Source organism: Arachis ipaensis, chromosome B3 (assembly GCF_059453495.1).
Source record: "Arachis ipaensis isolate K30076 ecotype BB chromosome B3, ASM5945349v1, whole genome shotgun sequence".
In the NCBI taxonomy this organism is placed as follows: domain Eukaryota; kingdom Viridiplantae; phylum Streptophyta; class Magnoliopsida; order Fabales; family Fabaceae; genus Arachis; species Arachis ipaensis.
In genome coordinates, this window is record NC_142438.1 from 137,343,129 (window position 1) to 137,365,519 (window position 22,391).

General features: G+C 32.8%; 3 protein-coding genes across 4 annotated transcripts; 2 read left to right on the top strand and 1 right to left on the bottom strand.

The window, feature by feature from the left end:
- Positions 1–1,523: 1,523 nt before the first annotated feature.
- Positions 1,524–4,098, top strand: LOC107631350 (Tetratricopeptide repeat (TPR)-like superfamily protein). Its single transcript, XM_016334778.3, has 2 exons — positions 1,524–1,886; positions 2,614–4,098. The coding sequence occupies exons 1-2, from the start codon at positions 1,659–1,661 to the stop codon at positions 3,856–3,858; spliced, it is 1,473 nt and encodes a 490-aa protein (XP_016190264.1). The 5' UTR covers positions 1,524–1,658; the 3' UTR covers positions 3,859–4,098.
- Positions 4,099–6,318: 2,220 nt separating this feature from the next.
- Positions 6,319–11,642, bottom strand: LOC107631349 (protein neprosin-like). 2 transcript variants are annotated; one of them, XR_015907546.1, is made up of 8 exons: positions 10,967–11,397; positions 10,811–10,897; positions 10,514–10,729; positions 9,586–9,750; positions 9,283–9,336; positions 8,509–8,655; positions 6,593–7,035; positions 6,319–6,418 (listed from the first exon to the last, which is right to left on the bottom strand). XR_015907546.1 is itself a non-coding variant. In XM_021119628.2 (7 exons), exons 1-7 carry the CDS (start codon positions 11,132–11,134, stop codon positions 6,658–6,660), a joined length of 1,215 nt encoding a protein of 404 aa, XP_020975287.1. In that variant the 5' UTR covers positions 11,135–11,642; the 3' UTR covers positions 6,319–6,657. The 2 variants fall into 2 exon arrangements, 1 of the variants encoding a protein (XP_020975287.1); XM_021119628.2 differs by having other exon boundaries at positions 6,319–7,035; positions 10,967–11,642.
- Positions 11,643–17,647: 6,005 nt separating this feature from the next.
- LOC107631348 (uncharacterized) lies at positions 17,648–18,775 on the top strand. The gene is made up of 2 exons (XM_016334776.3): positions 17,648–17,914; positions 18,214–18,775. Exons 1-2 carry the CDS (start codon positions 17,691–17,693, stop codon positions 18,644–18,646), a joined length of 657 nt encoding a protein of 218 aa, XP_016190262.1. The 5' UTR covers positions 17,648–17,690; the 3' UTR covers positions 18,647–18,775.
- Positions 18,776–22,391: the final 3,616 nt, after the last annotated feature.

Here is a 22,391-nt window from a genome sequence, read left to right on the forward strand (position 1 = left end):
CTTAAATAATAAAATTAAAAGAATACAACATATATGATAATTATTAGTTAAAATAAAACATAAAAAAAATATTTACTTACTTATTTATTTATTTATTTTTGTGGATCTGTAGATATGCGGATACTTACATAAAATCCGTAATCCGATTTTATTGGTGTGTGAATCGGATCGAATTCGATCTAATAACCTTGCAAATCAGATTCATATCCATGATTTTCAGATCGAATTCAGATAAATACTATAGATTTACAGATCAAATCCAATCAATAAACACCCCTACCATAAATGAAATTTCTTCTATAAATGTATGCATTGTGATTGACTAGATTTGGTAACACGTTTTATGGAATTGAATTTAATTTTACAATAATATTTGAGAGAAAAAAATTAATTAAAATAGTCTAAATTTATCTTACTTAATATTTATTAATTATTACTATAATTAATACATATTAGATAAAGTAAGTTTGAGTTATTTTTTTATTTCTCTAGCATTAATTTTAATACAATGTATAGAATAATTTTATATTTCTATAAAAAATAATTACCTTTTTATATTGTGCGTGAATAATTATCTAAAAAATGAATATAATTAAATAATTATATAAAATATTTTAGATAACTGTTAAAATAAAACTCTATGGAAATAGGTTATAGATAAATGATTCGGTTATATGAACAAAGCATATCATGAAGGATTCGGTGATGTTACTATTGTCCTTAATTGATTTATTGAATTTATAAACTTCCATATATTAATTAGTTTGGCATATTGATTTGAACTCTTAAAATAGAACTCTTTATGAAATAGGTTATAGATAACAGATTTGGTTATATGAACAAAGCATATCCTGAAGGATTGGGCGATGTTACTATTGTCCTTAATTGATTTAAGGAATTAATAAACTTCTATATGTTAATTAGTTTGGCATATTGATTTGAATTATTTTTATTTTGGTAATGCTATGGAGGAAAAAAAAATTTATTTTATTTAGTATTTATTATTATTGTGTATTTATTAATTATTATAATAATTAATAAATATTAAATAAAACAAATTTTAATTGTTTTTAGTTATTTTTATTTTGTTATCAAATATTTTTTTTATTTTATCATACAAAGTATAAATATATATATTTTTTTTGTCTACGGTATCCCCCAACCTGACAGGTTAAGGATTAAACCGTCGCGGATCTGAATTCTATTTAAGGGTCTGCTGCTAGTCAATGAATTGCTACATGTACAAGGTGGAATTTGAACTCTCCGACACTTGCTTAAGTGGACGAGTGAGCTGACCACTCGACCAACCCAAATTGGTTCGAGACAAACAACTTTATCACTACATCACATGCTTCCACCACTTATTTGAATAATTTGATTACATACTTGGTAAGTAATAGCCTTTTTTTTTTTTGTAATAAGTAATAACCTTTATTCTTTGTCAAGTTGTTGTTGGTTTTGGTAAGCATACGGGCCGAAGCCCAACAAGACCATAAAGTAACAGAAATTGGGCCTCGAGGCCAAACTTTACGTGAGCCCAATTGTTTAGCCTGAGCAGATCCCTCTCTCTCCTCCGAAGAACTAGGGTTTTGGGGTTTGCTTCCTTCCTTCCTTGGAATGTGAAGATCAGAAGCAGGAGCAGCAACGTCAATTCGAGAATGTCGGTGATGCAGCGTTACGGGCGCACCAAGAGCGTTGTGAAGCGTTCGAAGAAGTACTTGGACGAAGCGCTTTACTTGAAGCTCTTCAGGGAAGGTTCCGCTGAACTCAACGTGCGGCAGCAGCTGAACCAATTCTTCAAGAGCGGAAAGCGCGTTTACAAATGGGAGGTCGGCGACACACTCAAGAAGCTTCGCCAACGCCATCTCTATTCCCCTGCTCTCAAGGTTTTCTTGTTTTTTGTATTAAATTTTATTGGTTACTTGTAAGTTAACAATTTCTACGTCATTTTTGAATTCGTAATTTTTAGAAAGAGAACATGATATAGTGGTCAAATTGATATAATCTTAACTGTGTTTTGATCTAGTGTTAGTTTGAGTTTTATTTCTGAGAGATTATAGTGCTGATGTTGATGTGATTGTTTAGAAGCTATGGATTTATGTGATTTATGAATGTGGATGCATCAAACCTAGTTTTGTTGGTTGTGGAACACTTCATCAAAAGAGTGGCAGTGAACTAGTGATAATACAAAATCATATATGCAGAGGAGTGGTTTTCGTTCATAACCTGAAGGAATTTGAGATTATGTAGGCCCTAGTAAGGAGACTGAATCAGATAAGGGTAGTGGTGGTTCAGTAGCTAGATTTATACTATAAGAGGTTTGGATGGAAATGATTTGAATATGAATATAATTTATGAAAGAACACTATGGCATCACAAAATCCAATGACTGACCCTGCCTAGTCTTAATGGAAAAAGGTTTGGTTTGCTGTTTCCGTATCAAATTGAGTAATTAGGTGTTGAATTTTATGTTATGTTGTTGCTGGGTATGTATGCTGCTGGTCCAGTGTGACACTAAGCTAGAATTAAATCTAGAAATCATAGTTGGCAGACTGTAGCTTCTTTTACTTAAATTATTTATGGAAAAATGTGTCTTTTTCTCCAATGTTACAGCTCTCAAAAACCATGGCTAAGAGGAATATGAACAAGACAGTCAGTGACCATGCTATACATCTTGATTTGCTTGCTAAAGCTCAAGGCATTGCTGCTGCTGAGAATTATTTTGTTAATCTCCCTGAAACAGCAAAAAATCATCTATGTTATGGAGCCCTTCTCAACTGTTACTGTAAGGAATTGATGACTGAAAAAGCAGAAGGTCTGATGGAAAAGATGAAGATTCTCAAGCTTCCTTTAAGTTCCATGTCTTACAATAGCCTTATGACTCTGTATACTAAAGTAGAGCGGTCAGAGAAGATTCCCTCCATCATAGAAGAAATGAAAGCTAGCAGTATAATGCTGGACACATACTCGTATAATGTCTGGATGAGAGCTCTTGCTGCTGTTAATGATATTTCTGGTGTTGAAAGGGTTATGGATGAGATGAAGAGGGATGATCAAGTCACTGGAGATTGGACGACATATAGCAACTTAGCATCAATCTATGTCGATGCTAGCTTGTTTGAGAAGGCAGAAGTAGCACTCAAAGAATTGGAAAAGAGAAATGCTCGCAAAGATCTCTCTGCATACCAGTTTCTAATCACATTGTACGGGAGAACAGGTAACTTATTAGAGGTTTACAAGGTTTGGCGTTCTCTTAGGCTGGCATTTCCTAAAACCGCAAACATAAGTTATCTGAACATGATTCAAGTGCTGGTTAATTTGAAAGATCTTCCCGGAGCAGAAAAATGTTTCCGGGAGTGGGAATCTGGATGTCCTAAGTTTGATATCCGAATTGCAAATGCTCTGATTGGAGCATACACAAAACTAGATATGCTGGAGAAGGCCAAAGAGATCAAGGAACGTGCTCGAAGGAGGGGTGCCAAGCCTAATGCTAAGACCTGGGAGATCTTTCTTGATTACCATCTTCGAAAAGGAGAATTTAAGTTGGCTGTGGATTGTCTAGACAATGCAGTATCAATTGGTAGAGGAAATGGCGAGAAGTGGGTTCCATCATCAGAGACCATTAGTGTTATGATGAAGCATTTTGAGCAAGAGAAAAATGTTGATGGTGCAGAAGAATTTGTAGAGATCTTGAAGAAATCTGTGGAATCTCTTGGTGCAGAGGTGTTTGAATCCTTGATTAGAACTTATGCAGCTGCTGGTAGGACCAGTGCTGCTCTGCGACGACGATTGAAGATGGAGAAAGTGGATGTGAGTGAAGAAACCAAGAAGTTGCTTGAGGCTATCTCAGTGGAGTGAATAGTGATAGTCTCATCCTTCAAGTTTTGATTGCTGTAAAATCAATGAAGCCCTGAACGTTGCACACATTTTGGCTTTGGTAATAATATCTGGTATGTCAATTAAATTCAAACCTTTTGAAGTGACACATTTTTTCGACCATTGAATATGGGAAATGGATTAGATGGATTTTGGATTCGGTAATGCTATTTGGTACCAAACATTATTCCCGAAGGGAACTACGGTTTGGCAACGATCAAACATTTGTGTTTGGGTATTGTTTTGCTTGATTTTTGTTCGACTTCGACACAAGTGCCGATCAAGCTTGTATCTAAGATGTTAATTCGGAAAGCAGATTTGACTCTAAAAAAATGAGTTCGACCCGGGATTTATCGACTTTAATGTTGAAATTAACTTTGCAAGTAGTGGAACATGAAATTCTTGTATTATTGGCAATAAATTGATATAAACAGAAATTTAACATGAATTGATGGCCAAAATTTAATTAAACAATCTTAAACGTGGAATTAAAATAAAGAAATAACAAAATGCTATAAAAGAGGAAATGAATAACAGAGCTGGAAACAACAATAAATTGAAAAAAGACCAAGCTGGAAACTATTTGCTTTAGTGTGATTTGTGGTGTTTAGTGGAAGTCTCCCTTAAACTATTTGCTGCTGCTCTTATTTCTAGAAAAACAAATTCTTGAGCTGAAAAAGCATTTTTTGATAGTTACCGAAGTTTACCCACGTTTTTTTCTATTACTTGCTCTTCAAGGACAAGAACCCATGTTCTTACTACATCTTGAGAATCAAATAACATACCCTACTTTGTGACAGTTTTATCCATTAGGATAAGATTGGTTTTTAAACATATGTTAATTGTGATATCTTTACTTCAGCCTCTCCACTGTTATTTTCCACCATCAAGATTTCACTACGATGAGGAGTATTCAATTTTTAACCCACTTTTTTTTTTTTTTTTTTTTTACCAAAGATATGAGATTCGAACCCGCAGCCTCTTAATTGAGTATGGAGAGACTATGTCATTTGAGCTATTATTCAATTTTTAACCCTTTTGTTAATTACTTACAATACTCACAGTCGAACTCATAGTTTATGCTAACAGGTATTATCAACTTTCGCCATTAGTACATGAACATAGTTATATACAACAATCTGCTTGCCCAAAAAACCTTCAACTTTTATAACCCTAAAATCAATTTCAAATTTTTAAATCTAATGAATTACATTATATAGACACTTCTGGTTAAAAAACGGAGACTCTGTTTTTTTTTTTTGGGTAAGATTAAAGCCAAACGATACATGAGACAAACGAGAAACAGCATCCAGGTGTGTGATCCTAAGTTCTAAACATAGTTCTGCATTTAAAAAAAAAAAACAATAAAGTAAATTAAATCACATTAAAGAAAAAGCATAAAACCAAAATATAATAATGTTGTGTATATATGCCTCTGTTCTTCAGACAGAAGAAACACTTGATATTTTTTCAGTACTAAACCCCTTTCCTATGCATTGGCTTGTGGTCCAAGTGAGAGATACATATGTATATCACTCACTGAATCTGAATGCGAAAGCCTAAATGAGCAGCGCCACATTCATCTGTCACAAATTATAATTGCCTTCAAAGTCAATTCTCCCTTCACCTTATTTATTTATCGAAAATGTTTGATAACAAAAAAGAATTAGCCAGAAATCGCCCGAACTTGTCTTAATAAAGATTCAATAATTGTTATACTTATTTAGCATTCATTACTTGTTATATAACAATTAACAAATACTATATAAAAAAAATTCTGGTGTGTTTTTTTTGTCTTCCTAACATTACCTTTTATTATTATATTCATTATACGTTCATATATGCTATACATTAATTTATAAGTACACTACAGACATATTGCAATTAACGGGATATACATAATACATTAATTGCTTAAATGATGGCTGGCAGTAACGTAGTCTTTAAGGAAAAGATAGCTGGGTAATCAATGCAGGTAAATACTATCAAGTTGGACACAATGTGTGCATACTTGTTATTATTAAAAGCTATGATTTAATCACCAAAAAAAAAAAAAAAGCTATGATTTTGCTGAATGGTGCATGTATAAATTTGAGTACTTTAAGGATTGTGGACGTTTGACAATCATGATAAAGATCGGAATTGCAACGCATGCTGCTGCATATGTGGTCACTTACAAGTTACAACTCTTCAATCAATTCATGAACGAAAAACATATATATGATTTACAAGAATTAAAACTTTAACTCTATTTTTCCATGTAAGTTTTGTCTTGTATTGTCTCTCATTTAAGAATATAAAAAGACTAATTAATTAATTAAATGTTAAAACTTTATTTTCATCTGGCATTCTTTTTTTTTTTAATTCAAAACTGATCAATGAAGAACAATAATAGAGGAAATGAGGAAATTAAAGCATATATGAAAAATTAAATAGTCCAATATTTTTGGGAGGGATACCAAGAATCATATAGTATATTTACTCTTTTTCCTTCCAAGATTTACAAAAATTTCCAGAAAGCAATATGTGATCAATGGATGACCTGTTAGTAAAAAAAGAAAAGAAAAGAAAGGAATCAACAATTTAGAACTTTAATTTAAACATATAAAAATAAATTACCCAAGATCACTAACTAAAAGAACTTGAGAGGAAAATGGGTACTATCCCAAAATTGAAAAAAAAAAAGAAATTAAAAGGAAAAGAAGAAAAGATTCACCTCTATCTAATATCTATATATAATTCTTCTATATGATTAATTAATTAATTAATTAATTAATTCCCTTAGGGACACTTGATGTTTCTTCCAGGACCACCATAGTAAAAGTAATTCCCCCAAACATTATTAATGCCTCCTTGTATATCATAGCAATTTGGGTGATCTGCTAAAACCTTTAGATTGTTCAATGGAATCAAATTGTTATCCCAATCCACAACTTGCAAATTCCTAAAGTATGAAGCTTTTGCAAACCCCTCCTCAGCAAAATGTCCACTTCCCATTTGGGTGCTTGTGTGAGACCCTGAAGACCTTGAATTTACAACTTCACCCCCAAATTGAACCATGCTTGCATGGTCCCCTAAGTGTGAGAACAAGAATGATGGCCAGTACCCTACTAACACCCCTGACCCAAATTCAAGCCACCAATTCCCATGCTTTGGATCCTGTCATAATCAAATTTTTAAATAAACAAATAAATAAATAAAAATTTAACTTTGATACACTAAGAACATCTCCAAAGGAGGATTTTTAGAGTATCACTTTTGATACTTTCAATAAATGAATTGATTTAGAATTAAAATCTGCATTAGAATTAATTGATGAAATAAAATCGATATCACCTTAATGAAAAATCAATAAAATTTGCCGTTTGTATAATTATGTTGACGAAATAATTAAAAATAATATAAAATTCTAATTGAATTAAGATGGACAAATTTTATTTTTAATTTCAAATCACTATTTATAACAAATAGTCAATTTGTGTCATCTCGTATGACCCAAAATAAAATTGAACTTGAAACTAGCACATGCTCTAACTATTAACTACTATATTGTCATTTAATCATATTTATTTATTTTTAAAGGTAATCATTTAAGTAGTAAATAAAAATAGTAGTTTTGTTTACTAAGAAAATAATATATAATTAAAAAAAAAACAACTCCTCTTCAACGGCACACTTTATTTGTTTTTGTGGCAAAGCAAAGCTACTCAAATCGAAGACATAATGATTAAGTGGCACATGTTAGCTAGCATGAGAAGAAGTGAAATGGGTCAAAAAGATATCAAGAAACTAAAGGTGGTGAATGAAATATCCAAAATATTGGAATTTTTTGTTAAAATAATAATAGATGAGGATTGAGGGAGAAGCAAAAAGGGTGAGGAGCTCAGAAGTATAAGCTCTTTAATTTGAAAAAGAAGGAGAATCTTTCAAAGAAGTAAACAAAAAATCATAAGAGTTTGCAGGACATTATTCGAATTCACCGAGCGATTTCATGAAATGTTCCAAAGTAGTAATAAAGAGAGTAAAGTGGTGCATAGAATAATTTATGCACTACAATTTATTCCTTTATTTTTTCTATTTTCTTTAAATATTTAACTATTTATCAAGTGAAAGTTTATATTAATCATGCTGCCTTTGCTTCTAATGTTATGTAACAAATTTTAAATACACATTGCGAGATTTTCATAATAGACCATGCTTTTCAGTTTGGCTGATTTGCCAATAGAATTTGCATATTTTGTTGAAGTTGAAAAAAATAAAGTATTCAAATCCAATGGTATGCATTCATCAGTCTTGTTCTGACATGTCTCATTATTAAAACAAAATCTCTTTTATCCTTTAGATGGGTTGGACCCATAATCTGATCTTGTTTTACCGCACTCATTCTCTCACAAAAGGACTATACTGTAAACCAAGAACAAGAATAAGCCAAGCCTTATTAAAACTATGATCATTTTATAGTAACTATTAATTTGCACAAAATAGTATAAAAGTTTATATATATATATATATATAATTACTGTATTACTTCATTTTAAACTTTAACCCCTGCCGTTTCATTAAAAAAATGTATTATTGTTTTCCTAAGGTAAAAAAATTCGGTAATTAACCAGGAGAAGTTAATCTAATTACCTTCCAAATGAGTAAACTAATATCAAATTGTCCACCGTTATATGAAGAAGTTGGAGAGATTGCTGCCCCAATTGCAATTTTATTGTTAACTTGAACAAAGCCAGAGCAAAGCAAATTGTAACACCCGGTTGCCTGGTATGCATCAGTCTGTAGAAAGAGATATATATGAAACAACAACAATAAATACAAATATGAATCATTATTATTCTCACTTTTCCTATCTATCTTACACTTTAAGCAAATATATGTTTTAAGAAAAAGTATAGGTAGACAATGAGAATACTAAATAATGTAAACAATGAAAATATCAAATGTTCAAAGGTATGTAGATGATCATGTTTATTATTTTTAATTGGAATATTATTTCTTTTGATTCGATTTACTCATGCACAGTTAACAATTGTTGGATGTTCAATTTATTAGGTATACAGATGATTATCCTAATGTTAAGGTTTATGAGATAATTTGAAGATAGAGTATTTTTTTACTTTATTGGGTCAATTCTAAAGCCTATTATTCACATTATTTACAAAAGTCATTGTCTATCTAACAAAACCGATTTTTTAGTTATTTACTGTATTTTTTAATCCGATAGAACAAGGACTAATGATCACTCAACCAACCCAACCCAAGTTGGTTTCAAATATATATATATATATATATATATAATAGAAGAATACAAAAGTATATATAGCACATGGTATATGTAGTTTCACACCCCATTTAATATGTGATTATTGCTTCAATTAACTTAATCATTACATATATACATACCGTCCAATAAGTAAAGAATCTTGGAAAGCTGTCCCCATAGAGCTCAGGGCTGACCTGCATGAAGTTTACTTGAAATTAACATAATAGAATAAGTTACAAAATTCAACACATGAATGAAAATGAGAGGTAGGTGTATAGTAGTTGCATATGCTAGCTACCTTACCTTGTGAGTACTAACCAAATATATATAGAGGAAGCATGCATTTTAAGAAATAATAAGTATACTTAACTTTTGAATATTATAAACAAAAACATAGCATAATAAAGTAACTAATTGTATTGAAGAAATTGAAGAGTGCATGCCTGCCAACCGGCTTCAATGGTGTTAAGATCATCCCCAAAAGAACCAGAAATGACCCAAATTTGAGATAAGCTGAATTCATATTGGTTTTCTACAAGAGGTGCCCACACATTTATGCTTGCTTTTGCTCCATAATATTGATCTCCACTCACATACCCTACTGCATGCTGTGTATGTATGTGAAATATTATTAACTACATATTTTTATTTATAATAACTTCATTTTCATCAGTAATCCATAATTAATAAGCTGAATTTATTATTAATTTCATCAATTTACATACACAAATATTTGTTTATTATTACTAAATATAATTACTTAATTAAATATAACAATATAAAATAAGTTTATTATATCTCACAAGGTTAGGATTTTGTAAAAGTTAAGAAATTAGAAATGTAGTTGTATAGGAGTGTGATAAAGCTAAGGAACCAAGTTGGAGACACAGAATAAATAATAAAGGAAAAATTTCAACTGTATCGGCAACATTGATGTTTCAGTTGTTTTAACTATTGATTTTAATTAATATATATTACATATATTTTTTATAATTCAGATCAACAGTTAAAACAATTGGAACACCGATATTTCCGGTACACTTGAAACTCTTCCAATAATAAGAGCCTCTTATTGCTTTGGAGTTCGGAGCTGCAGGGTGAAACAAACCTGAGGAACCATGGAATTCTGTGATCGCTATAAATAGGAAAAGGGTGATGTTTCACTATCAAAAGAAACAAAGAAGAAAAAGAAAATAGTAAAAAAAAAAAAAAAGACACACAAGTTATGCTTTTGTTGTCAGTATCCTTTTTTTTTTCTCTTTATTTATATATATGTGAAGAAACAGAAGTTACTCTTACTTGTAATATTTTTAATATAAATGCTGCTTTAATTTAATTATAGTTTAAATGCATTTAATGATGATTAATTACCTCATGTCCATCACCAGTTGTATCCCTTCTAAAAGAAGTGATTAATTTTCTTCCAAAGGTGGTAACAGAGGAAGCTCTTAATAAGTCATTTTCTGTTGTTCTTCTGATTGGAATTGTTCCTTCTGGACATGATTCCCCAGAGAAGCTCCACACTTGAAAATTCTCACTCATTTTTTCACTCTTACTCTTATGTCCCTTTGGCCTTTCTGGTGGATCCTGCACTAATCCCAATTAAAAATGTTATTGATTCTAATAAGATATATTAACCTTAATTAAATAATTGAATTAATTAATTACCAACGGTTTCTGGCCTCTCAATAGAGGATGATCAAAAGCTGGTTGCCTATGAGACACAACACAATCTATGATATCACCATCAGGACTCTGCAAATAATGAATTCAGAATCATATATAGCCTTGGCCTAATAATGCATTTAATAATTTGGTATGTACCTGAATTGTTTTAACACTTGGTTTGTTGATTTGCTGAAGATGGTTTCTTATGGTTCTCAACTTGCGTAGCTCCTCCAATGGCCTAAAGGTTTGATTTTCAAAAGAACATGCCACATGACAAACCATAAGAAGAAGAAGAAGAAAAGGTACTAGGATTGTTCTTGACATGCTTGAATAGAAGAAGAAGAAGAAGATGATGAAACAGCTTCTTTTCACACTTATATCATTCTTCGTTCTTGTAGTTCCATAAACAAAAACAAGACTAGCTTGCTTTTATCTTGATTTTTTTTTTCCATAACCATCCAACACAATAAATTAATAATCTTTCACCATTTTCAATGCCTTGGGAACTCACTCAGAACAATGTTCCTTAGCTTCTTCTACTCTCTTCTCTCTCATATATATCAAAATACGCAAATGGGGTTGTATGTAATCATTAGAAATGAAATCATCTTAGTTTTATATGTAAAAGAAGTGAAAGAGAGGAGGGTCTAGTATGTAAATAAGAACACTATACTTTACACGCTTTGGGTGCCAAGTGGATTTTGAAGGTCTATATATTTATAATAATAAATAATTGGAAAATTCCGAAAATGGAAAATTCTCAGAATTTTGTAGAGTATAATTTGTTCCATGGAATACGGAACTTGTTTTCTCTTAATGGAGTCTGGACTATAAGAAAATCTGTCATATAACGTGTGTTCAAATATAAAATAGGCACAGAATGTAGAAAATTGTACCATTGACTCGGATTTGTAATAGTTAATAAAGATCCAACTTGAAAATACTCTTTATTTTTCAAAGATTGCTTCTTAAAGTTGGTTTTCTAAAAATTGCAATAGCTATACTTGATAAATTAAAATAAAAGTAATTATTGATAAGCACAAAGTATAATATAATTGTGTTCGGTAAAATTATTTTTAAAATTTAAATAATTTTAACAGGCACAAAAAATAAAAATGAATATACACATTGATTAATATGTAGAATTATATTAAATTTTTTAATTTTGATATTAGTTTTAAAGATATCTTTTTACTTATTAAAAACAAAAAAAAAGCATATTATTCTTTTTATTTATCAAATATAAAGTAAAATATTTATACTTTTTAAAAATAAAAGTATCTTTCTTAAAAAAAAATCATACAAATGTTAAATTAGGCAGAATTCTATAATAGAGTTCGAAACTCTGGAAAATGGTCATAAAGACTAAAAATAAATTAATGATCAATATATTTGAAAGACAATAAAAAATTAGTCTAAACAGTTTAAATTTATTTTATTTAATATTTATTAATTTAAAAAATAAAAAATTCTATAAAAGAGATTGGGCTGATATTTTATTGTCTTCTAACATTACCGACCATATTAATATTGTATTCAATACTCAAATTTATTATTAGTTAAGATATTGACTTAACGATAATTAATATAATTAAGGTGTAAGTAAGTAACTAAAAACAAATATATTAAGAGATCAGATTGAGAATGTATCTTCATCTTAAGAGCGAAATATTTATCACTAGATTGAAAGATATAATTATTTAGTAAGTAGTGTAATTTTACTTCAATTTTTCATAAATTTTCAAAATTGAATTAAACTAATTTAAGAGACTGCACACATTATAAACATTACAAGTCAAAATGGTAAGCTTTGTATAAACATTAAGAGTAAATACTTGTCAAAAAATAAAACGAGTTCTTTCAATTATTATAACTCAATTTAATTAAGCATCAATTTCTTCCTTGTCTATCACATTTTGTTTGACTTTCTGATGTTGTTTTTTATACAATTCTTTACATATATGTATGAACCCATCTTATAAGAAATTGAGCAGTTTGCTATCATGACATGGGTGTAATTCCTTGACTTCTTCTCTTGGATTTATTAGAAAAGTGATGAATCCATGTCTTACCAGTTATATATACAAGGCAAAGAGGTTAATTAAAAGTTCTTATTGCTTCCTTTGGTCACCTTGTGGGGCTTCAATTCAAAGTCAAAAGAACTTACCACATTCCTCTCCATAATTACATGCGATCCCACTTAAAAAAGTGGAAAATGTCTTAATTTAGGATGCATAATATTATTAGGTTAAGAGAACAAGATTTTGTAAAAGGTAGACATGATTCAATTACAATATTTCTTCAATCCTTTACTTAGCCGTCAAGATTGTTACTATTTCCAATTCATTATATAGCAATATAATTAATTCCATAGAGTAGTTATAAATTTATAATGATGGCCGAAAAACAGTAATGTCAGAGAGACAAAAGAAAACTGTGAGAACTTATTTTATTTAGTATTCATTAATTGTTGATAGAATCAATAAATGTTAAATAAGGTAAATTCTGACAGTTTTTTATTAAGTTTTTTTTAGTTACCAAATATTTTCGGCTAAGAAACAGCAATTTTCATCCGTATCCTAAGCTAATTAACACGCTAATTTAAGCTATCTCAAATAATGAAAATGATGCTAGGGATAGAAGATCATAGTCATAGAAATACATTATATTATTCCATGTACCCTATCTACCTTTCATAGCGTATTAAATTCCATGATGCTGGGATAGCATATATATTATGATTTATGAAGGCACCTAACTTTAGAATTTTATCTCTTTAAAAAGGTGGAATATTAGTAAAGTGGCCATTATTTTAAAAGAAGAGAATAATAGAATCATGAGAAAGAATGGTAGATGCTTGGGTTTGAATGATGATGAAACGACATATAGAAGATGATGCCTTCCTAATTACATGAATTAGTTTCCGAATAATAAGGTTCATTCAATCGATTCAAACCTATTTCTCTTTGTGCGTGCATAGTATAATATTCAAATTCCCAAAAGAAACATCATGTATGTCTAAGGCTTGCAAGAATGGAATAGTGATTAGGTAAGCAATGATTTTGTATAAGGGTTAACTACGATTTTGGTTTTCAAGGTATAGGTTAAAAAAAATTTTTGTCTTTAATTTTTTTTTTCCATACAAAATCGTTCCTAAGATTTAAAATTGTCATTTTTACTTAAATATTAAAATTTTAGACCAAATTATTCATAATAAAAAAAATTGTGAAATAAAAAGAAAAAGAAAAAGAGAGTGATTCTACTCTTGCGAAAAAAAAGGGAAGAAGAAGAAGGGGCAAGGGAAGAAGAAGGTATCCGCGGTCTACCTCTGCCTCCGCTTCCGCCATCACCCTGTACGATTTTGGTCTCTAAAGTAAGAATGATTTTAAAACCAAATTAAACTTTAGGGACGATTTTGTATGTAAAAAAAAAGTTGATGACAAAAATATTTTTGACCTATACTTTAAGGACTAAAATCGTAATTATCCCTTTACATAGGAGTTTGTGGGGCTTAATGCTAATTCCTAATTAAATATACAATTACAATACGACTTAACTTAGGAAATTGTTGGTTCTCTTAGCTTTTTGGCATACGAAGTTTGCAATAGGTAAAAAAAAACTATGTACAAAATTCAACTCAGTTTTAATAAACTTTCTTTGGATTTAACAAGGTGATTTATAATTTTAATTAATTTATACCATCTAAACGGTTTTTGCTACGGAGAGACAAAGTGATTGAAAGATATTGGGAAGCATCTAATTAGGTCCCAACAGAGTGTGTGATGAAAACTAAAGACTATGATTTAGGAGTGTGGGATTATTGTTACTAAGACAAGAATGTTTCTCTTTCCCATTTGCTTCACTTATGATGTGCTGCATGCTAGCAATAACTCTTGGGGGGCATTATATATTCATCCCTCTAATACTACTAATTAATACATGTAACATGGCCATGATTCATGTTTGCCAACCATATAGTTGGAATGGGAATTAATAATGTTGCATGTTTGGGGGACACAAAATGATGGTTAATCATGTGCTTTTAAACATGTGTGCATGGATGAGATGTCACATAATAAAACTACCCCAAGGAGAAACCTAGCTGCAAAACATGCATGCTAACTTACAAAACTTAACTTTATATGGACCATATATTTTCAATACAGTTCATTTATTTGAAAAAAAAATAATGAAATGCCATGTGTAGTTATCTTCATCTAAAATTACTAATTAAAAATCGTTAGATAATTTAACATATTATATAACGACTTTTAATTTTAAATTTACATAAAGACAATTATATATAAATGTCACCTATTTCAAATGAACCAAAAAATAAAATAAGTTTTTCTCTAATATACTTACATCATTTTTAGAATAAAAGTCTACTACGACAGATTAATAATTTGTTACTGAGGCCCATTACAATTTACAAAGAACTTAGTCATTTATTAGTCACTCACTTGGCCTCGTTTGTGTTTTTAGTTTTCTGTTAGTTTTTGAATGTGGGTCATTAAGCCTGATGTAACGTTTATTGATTAACAAGCTACTACACATTTCTGACAAAAAAAACACAGGCTTCAACATCATATGAAATAATATTAAGTTCATTCATATATTGTCCATGACAGGGTGAAGCCCAACAACTTAGATAGCGGTCTTTATAAACCAAAAAAACAAAAGAAAACAGTTTAGAGCAATAATAATAATAAAGAAAAATTACAAAAAATACATTCGAAATATTTTGACAACGACTAAATTTTATTATCGAAAAAAATATTCTCAAATTATTTAAATACAAGATAAAAATATCTAATATTAAATATGTATTCTCAAAATATGTTTTAGAGTTTAAATTTTGATGCGATTTTTTACAAACAAGATTAAAAAAATGAAATATTTTTATTCTTAAAATTTAATAATTTTTTATTAAGTATATATTTTTTGTGATTTTTTTGTCAATAATCAATAATACTTTTAAAAAATAAAAAATCTAACAATCAAATTTTTATTCGATTTTTTATGTATATTTTTTAAATAGTTATCTAAATGTTTTTATATATTCTGAATTAAATACATAAGCGGTTTATTAAATACAAAAATCGTTTCTTGTAAAAAAAAATATTCTATTTGAATATTTTTATTATATTTTTAAATAATGTGAAGATATTTTTGTCGATAACGAAATTAGAAAAAAAAAATTTGTGTCAAAATAATTTGAGTAACTTTTAGTGATTTACCCCAATAGTAATGGTATAACTTGTTGATATTGATTATTTTATATTGTATTGGCATATATTGCTCAGACAAATATATAAATATAGAGAGCACACAAAAATATTTAGTAGCACTAAAACAGAGATATGGTATGACTGAAAATCTAAACTGCAGTGTGCATCTAAATAAGTAGGTAGGACACTGCTTCTCTATCTCAATGTCTTATGCTATCATATCTCAAATTGAGTTTTATAATTTTAAAATTTCAAGTAATCAAAGTACAAATAACCCATATTTTAAAGACTGCTTAGTACTTAGTGGTATCAATCAATCCAACAATCTTAGATAATGGTATAAATGTTTGTCCCACGCATGCAATGATGTGTCAGTTGGCTTGAGCTTACACATGACATGTGTACAAAAGAATCCTTCCTACTAAGTCAAGGAATACGGCTTGTTCTTCTCACCAACACCAATGCAGAATTGAGCATTGTGATAGGATGACACACACGACCAGTATTTAAGATAAAAGTATATAATATAAGTAAACAACATATGTAAGATATCTTATTTGATACACACGGAATGAACCATGATATCCACTATACCAAGCACAATATAATAGTGTATATATTTAAAGTTATTAATAACTCCTAAAACATACCAAAGCATTAATTGGATCATTGACATGTAATGGGGAGGATAATACAGAAAACTCATAATGAGCCATGATTAAGCTTGGACTGAGATCAATCAAAACACGTCTATCATAGGGTACTGCCCCACTTATGGTTCCTTGTATATATGCTGGTACGATAATATGTATGTGATAGATAATGGAGTTGCTAATTTGGTTTTGATTCTGCTAAATTAGGAAAGCATTTGTTGATGTGTTAATTTAAAGGAGAAGAAGTGGGAGACAACAAAATCAGAATGTGAAGGAATAAAATCTCCTATGACTATATAATTCTAAATTCATAATCGCAATCATAATCCTTGTGTTCTAGCATAAAGATAAATAGAAATCATTTATTCTCTTAATAAGTTAATAGGAATTATAGGACCTTCATCCTTGGCTTAAACATTTCAAAATTCAAATATTACTTAATAAATAAGTAATTCATTTTCTTTCTTTTTTATAGATTTTTAAAATGTCTGGAAATCACACAGACACACACAATAAAATCAAATAAAATAAAAAGTTAAAATTAAAATACTAAATCCTTTGGTTAGGCAATGATAACATCATTTGGGGCCATGGCATCTTTTGTATACTTTGGAAAGAAGCTAATTTTTCATAGTTTCATATCTTTCATCGATCATCACTTAAAGAACTAGTTTTAGCCATATATTCTATAATCTATATAGCATAAGATTTTCGCTTAAGTGGCACTTCTAAATGATTCGAAATTAAATTATAACATCTTTATGATTTCAGAAACATCTTTATTATAATAAGATTGAATACAATATATATAGTACCAAGGAATCATAAAAAGCACCATTTCATGCCAGACATCGTACAAATAAAGTGGTTAATGACGTAAAAACCCACTTAATATTATCATTGTCTGAGTTGGCTCTATGCCTATAAAAATCGAGGTTGCAAATCATTGTTCAAGTAAAATCTAATAAGGGTCATATAGAAGTTAAGAAGTACCTCATGGAAAAGAAAATAATCATGTGCTTGCTTCATTGCTTGTCCATAGTAATGTGTTGCTTGTGTGGCAACTTAGTAACAGTGCATGCAATTGAAACACCAAAATACACAGTGATAAGGTCTGAATCAGATTTCCAAATCAGACTCTACTCTGAATCCACATGGATGTCAGCTCTTGTTCTTCCACCAACTTCCTTCGACAACTCCACCAAAACTGGATTCCACAGGTCTTGTTTCCTTTCTCTCTATATATTTTAAGCATCATAAAACAATACAAGAGTTATTTTTTAATTTTGCTCTATATTATCGGCACTTTTCACATTTGCATTTTGATATGATTCTCACAACAGCAGAACTCTAGGTAGTCACTTTTATATTATATTTGATATCTATAGACGCCTAAATTTTTATTGTGCAAGTTTGTTACATTTGAAGAAAAATTGCTATATTATTCTCTGGGTATTGAATTAGATATGGTATCATAATTATTTTTAAAGAGTTTTTATGCAAAAGAACGGCCGTGCAGGTTGTATGAATACATTCACGGTGGCAATTTGAATTCATCAAAACTTGCATTCACTGCACCGGTCTTAACCAGCATGCCTTCATCAGGGGATGACTATGTTGTGAGGATGTATGTATCTGCTAGATTTCAGGGGAAACCGCCACTGCCAAATCAAGAGCTGAAGTTGCAGGTAGAGAAGTGGAAGGCTCAATGCATTGCAGTGAGGACCTTCAGTGGTTTTGCCGCAGATGATAACATTTACAAAGAGATTGAAGCTCTTATAAACAGTGTAAATAGACGGCGCGAAGATGGAAGAAGTTCAGGGACTATACAAGATAAGGGGTCATACACCATTGCTCAGTACAATGGTTCGTCTCATAACACAGGGCGCCTGAATGAAGTGTGGATCAATGTGTCTGGACTTACTTCAGAAGGTTGTCCACCTTCTCAGTGATTCTTTGTGTCGTTCGTAGTGCTTGGAGTTTCTTCTTGTTTCAGTGACATTGTGTTTGGAGTCTGTTTCAGTGTTACTGTAATTGAGTATCTTGCTCTTTTTAGTATTTTCTGTCAATGCAAATAATGCTCGTCAAGAAAATATGCTTGCTACTTCTAACATATGGACGACAGTGCTGATACTTTCATATAAACAACAGCTTGGAATTTGTTTAAGAAACTTGGAACCTGTAATTTCGTCATACGCATTACCTTTTCACAAAGCAAACTAAATTAAACTAACCACCGTCCGTAGACCTTTGACTAGGAAGAAGAGTATAGAATCTAATTACTTTCTTGTCAGAGAGAATTGAGAGGTAGAGAGAGAGGGGGTGGGAAACACCGGGAGGGGTAGCACTAGGCTGTTGTATAGAGATCCTAGGGTTTGGAATTGAGAAGAGTATCATCGCTTGGAAAATGAGTCGTTTACTATCTTTGTAGAACACCTTCCTGAAGACGTATCAAAAAAGGAGCTATATCAGTTGTTCAATTGGACGGGACGCATAAATGATATCTACTTATCACGAAAATTGAAAAATGGAAGGGCATACATTTTTGCGTTCATCCGGTATACAACAAAGGATGGAGTTTTGAAAGCTATTGCAGAAATGGATAGAATGAAGCTACGAGGCAAGGTTGTTTCAGTAGGAGAAGCGCGTTATCGACGTACAAATGAAGTAAAGAATGTACAGAGACATAAGGAGACGAATGAAGTACATAACACTGTTAAGGTTCAACCGCTGCATAAGGATAGCCGGAGGGTCCTAGGGAGAAATGGAAAGGAGTTAAGGGGGGAGGAAAAAAGAGAAGAAGACCCACACGGGAACAGGTGGACGAAGAAGATGGAAGTGCCTATGGTAAAGGAGAACCTGGTTTGGTTACAAAGGAGTCTAATAGGTGGCACGACGAAGGCGATTGATTATAAGTCGCTGAGGGCTATGATTGAAAAGAATTTGCCGCAAGTGGTGAAAGTACGAGAACTCGGAGCGTATAAAGCACTCCTGACTTTTGATAGTATACTAAGTGCTGAAGAAGCCTACACGTTCAAATTGAACAATATGTTGAAGTTTTTCCATAGCGTGTGGAGATGGGACGAAGAGGAACGAAGTGAAACCCGTAGGGTATGGGTAAAATGTTTTGGAGTTCCTTTGCACCCGTGGTCAGCAAAGACGTTCAAGCCGATAGGAAATCAATGGGGAGAGGTTGTTGGGTGTGACGAAGCCACAGAATCATGTACCTCGTTCAGTGTAGGACGGGTACAAATTGATACCTGTATCATGGACATAATCAACAAATGGATTCACATCACAGTTGGCACTAGCGGATTCGACGTCCTAGTTAAAGAGGTTGGTTATGAGAGCTATGAGTCACATTGCAAGCTTGAAGATGTAAGTAAACCTTGTCTCTCCAGAGCATGCGAAATTCTGGGGCCAAGCAGCTCGAACGTGACAGTGCCAGTGATAAACAGAGATCCGGTGGTTGAGATGGCAATGGTGGTGACAAGGGAGGAAGAAGATGCCAAGGGTAGATTGGTAATTCCCAAAAACATTTTGAATGAATGGAATTATTGCAATTTATTTCACGTTCAAAATTCAATGGCAACTGCTGATTCTGCTATTAAGGGAAGTACTAATTTAAAGGGATTTTATGATTTGGCTAACGATGCTGAATCAGATAAAACAGTTACATGGAATTATACTACTACTGGGCTGAACAAAGGGCGCCTAGGGAGGGAGTTTTCTGACCAAAAAAGGCCAAACTGCTGGCCCAATAAGGACCAAAATGTCGCCAATGAGATGGGAGGGAGCTTGGGCTGTCATAATCTTGGCCCATGTAACCTTGCAATGGGATCAGGAGGGAGGCAGCTGGATTCGGGTCGGGTCGGCCCATCAGGCTTCACCCCAAACGTTGCTGGGGCAGACGCCGCGGATGAAGACACATTTGAGGAGGAGCTTCTGGGCGTAGACGGCGCGGCTAATCCACGCAGCAGTGGCAACCACCGAGCCGGCGAGCAAGAGAGCGGCTGTGACAGTGCAGACCAGGCGGCGAAAAACTGGGCGGCTGAGGTAGAGGATGACCACCGAGCGGCTGCACGAGCAGGCGTTCACGGAGATGGCGTCGCTACAGACATGGCAGCGGGCAAGCATACATCGGAAGCAGATCCAGTAGACGGCAGAGCTGTCCATCCCCTACGCCATGGCAGCTCACTGCCGGCGAATATACGGCCTGCTCTCTCCAGGGAAGAAGCGCGCGCTAAGCCCACAAAGGAGAAGGATACGGTGATGAAGAAGGTTGCCCTGGGGTTGCGGATGAGACTCATTGAAAATGGTGAAGACTCACCACCAGGGGACGACATGACACGAGCTACTACTAGACTTGAGGAGGGAAGTGGTGAGAATGGGGATGACAGTAATAATGGAGATGGACAACAGGTTGCTGAGGACAGAGGTGAGAATTGTGACGATAAAGACTCTTTACAACAGGAGAATTGCGGCGTGAAGGCGATGAACAGGGATGAACAGATGCTCGAAAATAAAAAGGCATGGGAGCTGGTAGTAGAATCCGGTGCAGTGCAATTCAATAAAGAGGATGATCTAATGACAATTTTACAAGAACAAAATGAAGCACTAGGTGAAAAGAGGAGGTTGGCAAAGCAAAAAGAAAAGGTTCGAAGATGCAGACCAAAAAAGTTAAAAAAGGTGTGTAATAATATTTTATTATGGAATAAATGACCATTTGTACCCATGAGAGATAAAAACGCTGACATTTGTACCCATGATAGCTTGAAACTAACCTTGTACCCATGAGAGATGCTGTCCGTATGACAAAAGTGCCCCGCCTTGGATCTGAGCTTGGTTCGTGCCTTTCCGAACCTACGTGGCACTCCCAAACCCTCCCCCCAATCTGAGCCAACCATTCACCATCATCATCTTCATCTTCTTCACCATCACCATCACCATCACCATAACCTCCATAACCTCCATCACCATCACCTCAGCACCGCCACAGCCACCTCCATTCACCACAACCTCCGGCGACAACCCACACCGCCGCGCCCCTTTCTCTTCTTCTTCCCCTCTTCTCACCTCCGCTAAGCCCAGAAACCACAGCGCCATTTTCAGTGTATCCAATGATCATCAAGTGCCAAGAACTCATGTTTCTCTCTGGCATTCGATCAAACACCTTGCGTGCAATATTCAAGTTTGGGTTTTGGTTCTCTGGGAAGATTCTCCTTCCGTGAAGTTTGGGTCTTTTGAGCGAAACGACCAGTGGGGGTGGCGTTTTTACGGCGGGGTTGGACCTTGTTGCTGTTGGTGGTGGGGTTCTTGGAATCGGGAACGGCGTAGGAGCATAGAGGAGTGGAAGGGAGAGAGCAATTGGAGGGCTTCGGAGGAGAGAAGTGTGGAAATTTGGAATGGGATGAGATGACGGTGTTTAATTTGCGGGGAACGGGTCCCAGTGACGCCATTGATGAGTGGAGTTTGAGCTCCATGGAGTTCTGATTTTGGAGGCTGAGTGGAACAATTACAGAAGAATAATTTTCCATCCCCTGCGTTTTTTCCTGAGTTCTGTTTCTTTCATTGTATTGCTTTTAGTTCATTTTGCTTAATTTGGTTAGTTAGAAATGCATGTTAGTGGATTTAGGTGTGTTTTGATTCATGCTGGTGTTTGAAAATTTTGCTGTTTTGGTGGAGAGGAGGAGCTGG